This window comes from Ictalurus punctatus, chromosome 9 (genome assembly GCF_001660625.3).
Source record: "Ictalurus punctatus breed USDA103 chromosome 9, Coco_2.0, whole genome shotgun sequence".
NCBI classification, from domain to species: Eukaryota; Metazoa; Chordata; class Actinopteri; order Siluriformes; family Ictaluridae; genus Ictalurus; species Ictalurus punctatus.
This window is the reverse complement of record NC_030424.2, coordinates 27,082,501-27,090,965: the sequence shown is the minus strand read 5'-3', so window position 1 is coordinate 27,090,965 and position 8,465 is coordinate 27,082,501. Positions and strand designations below refer to the sequence as shown.

The 8,465-nt window shown below is 41.6% G+C and overlaps 1 protein-coding gene across 2 annotated transcripts in view; it reads left to right on the top strand.

Annotated features, from left to right (window-relative positions):
* The first annotated feature begins 1,592 nt into the window (after positions 1–1,592).
* The window catches only part of abch1 (ATP-binding cassette, sub-family H, member 1), a 36,641-nt gene continuing 29,768 nt past the window's right edge, over positions 1,593–8,465 (top strand). The window contains exon 1 of one of the 2 annotated variants that reach the window (XM_017476363.3): positions 1,593–1,858. In XM_017476363.3, coding sequence (XP_017331852.1) covers positions 1,802–1,858 — 57 coding nt within the window. In that variant the 5' untranslated portion in view covers positions 1,593–1,801. Of the gene's footprint in view, positions 1,859–4,506; positions 4,684–8,465 lie in introns of those variants that run through there. The other variant, XM_017476364.3, reaches the window with a different exon arrangement.

Sequence of the window (8,465 nt, the reverse complement as noted above, 5' to 3'; positions counted from 1 at the left end):
CTTAAGAGAATATAAACGGATCTCCTTTTTTTTCTTTCTTTTTTTCTTTTTTTTCTTTTTTTTTTCCCAACCTATTTTTGTTGTATTTAAAGCTAAAATATTTTACGGTTATAAAATACCATAAAACAAATCGACTGATATTTACGGTGTGTGGAAATGTTTTCGTAAAGATCTAATTCGAATCGTCGGTCATTTTATCTGGTACGTTACCGGATACGTGTACAGAATCGGTTCTTTTTTTTACGTGAATCGTTTAAGTGATTCAGAAGAATCGAACACCAGAAAGAATCAAATTTTTTTCCCTCTTATGGGAAAGTGTGGACTTGCGCTCCGTGGAGACTGTATTGTCCTGTCACTGTTGGGTTAACAAGCAGTCCATCAACATGAAATCTCCAGACGACTGCAGTGTTTTGGTCAGAAACTGACATTGATGATGTGGACAATTCTCACACACACACACACTGCACAGATAAAAAGTGAACTACAGTTATGGAAAGCCAAATGGCTCATTATTCGTGTGTATCGGCTGTGTACACCTGGCTGTGTAATCTTAACCCTTGGCGGTCATTAGAAAGTAGCGTTTTTAAACTTAAAGTTGAGTAACGATGCAGACGAATAATGAGCCATTTGGCTTTTCCTATATGGTTTCTTAACTGTGCACCTGCAAGGTTTATTAACAAAACAAGTGTGTGTGATAAAGTGCAGAAAGTGTACACAGTGTTTCAAAAGCCCAACACTGCTGCACCTGAGACACTCAGATCAGCGTCAGTGTCAGTCAGTACGTTTACACGGACTTAAATAATCCGATATGAACCCAATTAAGACGATACTCTGATTAAGAAACGCATGTAAACAGAGATTACTGATGACCTTAATCTGATTAAAGTCACACTCGAAGTAAACACAAACGGAATTAAGACGTGTGGAGTATTCCCGTTTTAGTCACATTATGGACGTGCGTTACAGACACGTACACACCTTAATCACGCTATTAACATCGTGTGAGAGTTTTCACCGCATTGTGCGACAGGACACGTACACACACGGCAGCGCTCACCCGTTTGACGGCAAACGAGATATAGTATAGAAATACATATATTTCAGCTACTATATAGTAGGCAAGTACGCGGTTTGGGACGCAGCCCACGGCTTCAAGCAGTCGTCTATTTGCACGTACAGCACGACAAATAATTAACCGCACTCGAAGCTTTCGTAAAATTTTAAATAAAAACACCCAAAACTCGATGAAATTCTTGAAATTCTGGATTGACGTCGGACGGCGTGGCGCGGGGATGTAATTACGTGTGACGTTAATCCATCTATGTTCTATAACACGTAAAACGGGAACATGAAAAGAATATTCTAAAAGCGACTCATGTAAACACCTTAATCAGAATATTATACGTCTTATTCAGAATAAGGTCCGTAATTAGATTCCTGCTGTCCGTGTAAACGCAGTCAGTGTCGGCTGAAAATGGTCCACCAGACAAATATCTGCTTGGTGTTGTTCCATTTTCATTGACCGACAGGGTAGAGGGGCTACAGTCGGTAACTGTATAGTTTGATTCATTCTTTCTGGGAGTCGATTCGTTGAAAAAAAAAAAAGATTCACTCGTCATAAAATGGAAGCTTCATTCTGACCCAGGCCTGAATGTGTCAAACAAGGACCCCAGTGCTATGCGTATTTAGACTTGCCCACTGTGCTGTAATGCGGTTCGGGGTTTAACGGGTTAACCCGCACATCTGCGTTCACCGACGTTACCGCAACTCAGTGCGCTCGCGCGCTTTACCGACCGGCTACATGGCTCATACAGGAGATGCAGACGCTCTTCACGGCATCACTGAGATGGAGAAACTGGTAACGCTTTGTGTTTTCGGCTGTTTTTAAACTGCATTTCAAATAAATAAATAAATAAATAGAATCGGGCTCGATGGAATCTGATGGAATAAGCAGCCAGCATCAGATGTCAGATTCTGACTAGCGCTCGAGCTGTGCTGAGATTTCAGACCCCTGTCATTCAAACCTAAACTGTACGTGTAGCTCACAGAGCAGGCCGAGATTGTGATTTCATTTGAAATATAATTTCAGATCCTGGATGCAGAAAAACACGCAGGGAATCTGGAAGTGACAGGATGCAGTGAGATGGAGCTCTGAGTGTGGAAAGCCATCAGTGTCAAAAAAGTGCCTCGCTCTGTAGGGGTGTAACGGCGTAACCATACACTATGGTTCCGATTTCAAATCGATACTAGCGTCACGATTCGATTCTCAGAATATTTTCGAACACAATTTGAATGCAGATCATTTACGACTGAAAAAATGATGATGATTATTATTTTTATTTTTTTTTTAAAACATAAACAGTGCATTTTTGTATAGAACTCAACAATTGCTATGAACTGAGGTTTCATATCAGAGGTAAACAAAATGTCACACAGGTATAGAAATTCTATTCACCGTATAGAAATAAATAAATACGTGTATAGAGTCTCCTGAGAATTTGATTGAATAGACAAAGTCTCGGACCCGAGGATGACGATGGATTTAAACATACAGAGCTCCGAAGCAACGTCCGAGCTGTCATTTTAACTGGAAATAGTGCTCCAAAGTTAAATAAAATGCCCAAATTCTGCAGCCTTTTTCTCAGGCACTGGTGATTGCAGCATCACAGGGCTGGAGTTGTTTGAAATCTACTGAAGAGCTCTTTCTAACCTTTATAACATGGTTGTGTTGGAAATTAAAGCAAAGTAAAAAGATTGGTACCGATTTAAAAAGAATTATAAGTTTGATCGAAGACAGAACTAATTTTCCATTTGAAACGTATAATTATTTTTAATTTGGTACTAATAAGTTGGAAGTTGAGGGGTCTTTCATAATATTTGTTACCGGGTGGTGGGTGCTTTTTTTTTTTTTTTTTTTTTTTTTTTTTTTTTATAACTGCTTATGCCTCAAAAGGATAGCAGATAGCTATTAATCCCCTCAAAACTTTGCTTTTGTAACGAGGACATTGGTGTTTTGATATTTACATATCTTCGTTGATAAAACGGGTGAATTCGCGTCTTTTCGTTCACGTAAAGTAAAAAACCAACAAACCTATATTTATGTAAATTAACATGTATTTATATAAAATTTATACAAAAATGACCACAAACGATTTAGAAGTGAGTAGTCACATACTCATTATATTGTCCGTGGTAGCAGCATTGAAAGTCCAGTATGTCCTGATGGAAGCGCTCGCCTTGCTTCTCTGAGTATGCTCTCATGTTCTCCTTGAATTTATCAAGAGAAACATCAAGGAAATGGACTTTAAGAGTATCTCACCCAGCTCCACATAGTTTTCGGCTTTGCGATTACCCAGGAGACCCCGAACCACTGTAACAAAGCTGTTCAGAGCCTCTTCGCTAGTGACCTTCTTGGGGAATTCCTTGCACTCCAGGATCTTCTGTATCTGTGGTCTGACAAAGGCACCGCTTTGACTTTGACGTCAGACAGCTTAAGTAAGAAGTCTTTAAGGTACTTGAAGGCTGCCGAATCCTTATATAGAGCTGTGGCAAATTGTTTCCTAAGGCCCAGTCCTGGCATCAGCACCTTCCAGGGATCCACCAAAGGATGTAACCATGGTATGGACATTGGAGGGGTCCAACGAACTTGGCGGGAGGATATGCAAGTGAATGTAACGTTAATGGTCAAAAACTGGAACTGACGTTAGCATAGCCTACTTCGTCGGTGTGCAAGCATAAAAAGTTAATTGACGTTCTTAAGAAGAAACCAAGCCATGGTATGATGCCTTCTATACTAAGCTAAGGTTACCTACTATTTAGGTATCTAGTTACTTACTGTCTGAAAAAAAGCTTGTATGTTCTGCTGCACTTTTCCACGCTTGACTGCTGTCTCCATTTCTTACAGACTGAGCTGCTAAAATATATCAACGAACTTGCGTTGAGTATGGGCGCAACCAAGCGTACAATTGGAGGGGGGGCACACACCTATTTTCCTTAACAAACGGAAATATATTAAAAAGGAATAGACATAAATAAATAGAATAGATGAGGAAAAAACAGATCTGTTGGCAGGGTTCATTAAATGGGGACATATAGAAAACATTTTGTACTGCATATTAGGGGGGACAAATGGGTATTTCCTCAACATTGGGGGGGACATGACCCCCCCCCCAAGAATGCGTGGTTACGCCCATGGATCCCCCAATGGCTCCCACTTGATGTTGTTCCTCCCCCCAGTGAACCTGGTCCTCAGTGGCCAGTGAGAACGAGAAAACAACAAAGAAAAAAAAACTACTACTACTACTAATAATAATAATAATGCATGGCCGCTTAGGGCTTCCGTAGTGTTCGCACCTTCAGCGTACAATTAGCTACAGTGGCAGTTTCGACATGATTTTGGCCTCGATGGCCTACCATAACGAAACCACAAGCGGCGTGACGTCTGAGAGATGACGCCCAATCACTTTGCAAGTGTTTCAATATATTTGCATATCAATAAGGTAGAAAGCTAAAAAAGAAATAAAAACCTGAACGGGCTTTCGCACGGTTGCACTGCGGCGCGCGCTCTGCTCAGAGCCACAAATCACCGGGCTGCAGGGAGACTTTTCTTAAAATAAAATAAAAAGAAAAGAAAAGGCTGACGTCCTTTTTTTCCCCCAGTGAGAGAGCTGCGCGTTGGTGCAGGTACTGTAACTCTCTGATCATTTACTACAGAACAGTTTTTGGATAACAAACCAAACTGCATTGCATTCAATTGTATACATCATGCCCTATGTAGTGCATGTATAAAGGCAGTAGGGATCTGTTTGGGATTGAACCATTAGATAAGTTTGTATTATATAGGTTTGATTAGAGACTATGTGTGAGACTATAGGGACAGAACCATAGTTGTGAATCATCACTGAAAGAACACCTAGTGTTTATTAAGTTCATTCAACACTGTGGTATTGGTGATAAACAATATAGACACTACAGCTAACACAATGTCTGTGCAATTTATTATAGACTACCACAAGGCTTTTGAATTCTTGATTCTGATTGGTCAGAAGGTGTTGATTACTTTTCTATAACAGCAGCTCTAAGGGCAGTTCCAGCTGCTTGGGAAATCACAGGTTTATACTCGTGCACTTGTACTAACATGTTAACGCGGGGACTGGACACGGGGAAGTAAACAAAGATAAGATGGGCACACGGTGGCTTAGTGGTTAGTACGTTCGCCTCACATTTCCAGGGTCAGGGGTTCGTTTCCAACCGTGGCCCTGTGTGTGCGGAGTTTGCATGTTCTCCCCGTGCTGCTGGGGTTTCCTCCCCCAGTCCAAAGACATGCATGATAGGTGGATTGGCATGGCCAAAGTGTATGAATGTATATGTGATTGTCCCCCGCGATGGATTGGCACTCTGTCCAGGGTGTACCCCGCCTTGTGCCATAGGCTCCTGGGATAGGATAAAGCGTTATAGAAGGTGGATGGATGGACTAAGATAAGATAAGATCAACTGTATCGATCCCACATTGGGGAAATTCCCTCATTACAGCAGCTTTTTTACACAAAACAGATAAGAAAGAATACACATTAAATAGGAATAGAATAGACACACAGTAACGTACACTATGATCACCTCAGTGTATGTACAGATATGAATAAGAATATGAATATATACAGATGAGCAACACCTCGTTTATATACAGATAAGTGGCGAATGGAATATTGCACAGTTCAAAGTAGAGGATGAGCAAACGTCTTGTCATTGATACGGTGAAGTTTTCTGTAAGGAGATATTTATTTATTTATTTATTTTGGAAGGAGTCTCCAGTGTCAGCGCTTTGTAACAGTAACAGTAAACACAAGTTTTCCACCATGGGGAGAAAAAAAACATAATTTGCGCTTTCCAGTAGACTCTGGAAATCACAGAGAGTCATTTTTTTCTTGACAGCAGATTAAACATGAAAGAGGAAATGACTACTATAGCTGCTAAAATGTAAGCGATAACCGGAACTGGTCTCACAGATGGTCCAGGACACTGAACGTAACAATACTCTATTCAACTGCACAACGTTTGATTCATCGGTGAATTAAAAAAGGTCATGGTTGCCAAATCTCTGCGATATAAAGGAATGTACTTGACACTCAGACGTGCGTATGAGGCAGTAAGGATCAGAGAGGATCCTCTCACTGCGCTGCTGCTTACTGAAGATGCACTGTGATGTGTATTAGGCAAGGGGATCAGTTATCAGTAGAAATGAAAATGAAACTTCTTAATGACACAGCTGCAGGGATACATTTGCAGAGCTTTTCTGATTTAACGTGCACACGTGGTTTTGAAACGTGCCTAATTTTGTTTTAAAGGTCTCACGCGATAGATTTACGTGCATCCAAGGTCAAAAAACACTTTAACGTGCTCGTAATTTAAACTCCAGCGTTACCTTTTTTCCCCCCAGTGTCACAAACGACTCGTTAAATGATCCGTTCTAAAGGATTCATTCTAAACTCCTCCTTTCAGAGAGCATACTCTGCTCTGATTGGTCTACCGCTGTCAGCGAACAGCCGATGAAGACCAGAGGCGGGGCTTTTTGTTACAAACCTACGTAGGTCAGTACAGGAAGTAAAGTCTGGAATCACTAACGACTCGATTCAGCTGTTCAGAATCGATTCCTTCTTTCGGGAGCAAGAAGGGGGAGTGACACATGATGCGAAGCAGAGAAACGGAGCGACGTCTTCAGCAGGGCATGGAGGCAGAGCGACATCCTCAATCAAGCAGGAAGGCGGAGCGATGTCTGAAGAGGAACCTGGAGCTCTGTAGATGAGGCCGCCATATTGACCTCTGGCTGGGGCTCGGCATGGGAGACCGTCTCAGGCTGGAGGTCGATAGATGAGGTCGCCACGTTGACCTCCGGCTGGAGCTCTACCGGCGAGACCACCTCATGGGTCTCTGGCTGGAACTCTTGAGAGCCTACCTCGTAGTAGGTGGTAAACGGCCTCGCAGGTTCATCAGTCAGGCTGACCCTTCCCAAAAATTCCTCAAAATCAAACAGAGTAGTCTGCGTTATCAAAAATCACCTTCATGAGGCACACGCACTCAACCACGCTACCCAGGCTAAAAGTTGCCTGTGCCGATAAGGAGCTCCTCCCACTGGTGGGTCGGGCCCGTGAACCGGGACAGCATGAACCCCAGCCACTGCTTCTCTTCAGGTTTGGGGTTTAACAGGCTCTCGAAATAGATTTGGCTCTGAACAAAGTATCCTTTCAGGAGAGCCATCAAAGGGGTCTGGGGGATACACAAAGGTCCACTTGGGAAAGTGAACGGAAGCAAACACCGGCATGGCGATCCTGGTGGAAAGTTCCTCTCGCTCTCCCTCAAGTGGTGGAAATTTACATGGATGCAAATGCAGGTGTGTGTGTGCTTAAAATGATGTTCATTATGTAATCCAGGCAGAAGAATCCGAAGGGCAGAGTTAAAACAGTGAAAGGTAAACACGAGCGAATCAAAGCCTGGCACCGACAGAACACAAGGTAACTGTGCGTATACTTCACCAAGCGTGAAGTATATGGAAGTGAATGGAAAGTCCTTTTAAACTGTGGCTGTGATCGTGCTGTGAATTGGATGCAGGTGTGTGTGTGTGTGTGTGTGTGTGTGATCTGAACGAAGGTAAGAGTGTTCTGGGAATTGCGGTCCTTGGCGGCCATGTTTGTTGGCCGCCGTCCAGAATGGGTCTTCAGTCCCCTTCTTTCCTGTATTTCCATGAAGGCACAACTGAGAATGGCGCCGAAGCTTTTCCTCCTGCCGTACGCTACGTGATCTGTAACATTAACGTCGAGTATAGGCGACAGAACTGAAAGTATTCAGAGCGTACACTTTGTGTAGGCGTTACTAATGCTGAGATTATGGCGTGTCAACACTCCCAACCAGTTTGGTCACTGACAGTTATACTCGGAATGAAATGTAGTCAGCTGATCGTTCACATGATATCTAAGGCAGCATTGTAAATAAATAAATAAATAAATAAATAAATAAATTGTTTAAACTGCCAAAAGTGAACCACCTTGGTGAGTCCATGTTACAATTCAAAAAGTGCGTAACGAACACAGAATTTTAATGCAATGAGAGTGAGTGTAAAGAAGTTCGCCTGGTAGCTCACAATATCCCAACTCTATAACGTAAACTATATATATATATATATATATATATATATATATATATATATATATATATATATATATATATATATATATATATAATGTTTATAAGCTCGATTTGAGCTAATCTCATACATTTTCATGTTAGAGCATACGTCATTTCACTTTAATCGTTATAAGCCATACAGTTACCACAGCGATGTTTTAATTCTCGTTTCTGATTGGTCAGAAGGTGTTGTTTAATTTTCTATTACAGTTCCAGCTACAAGACAAATCAAAGGTTTATTATATGTTCCTTGTCATAATATGTGCTCTTTAAAAAAAAAAAAAAAA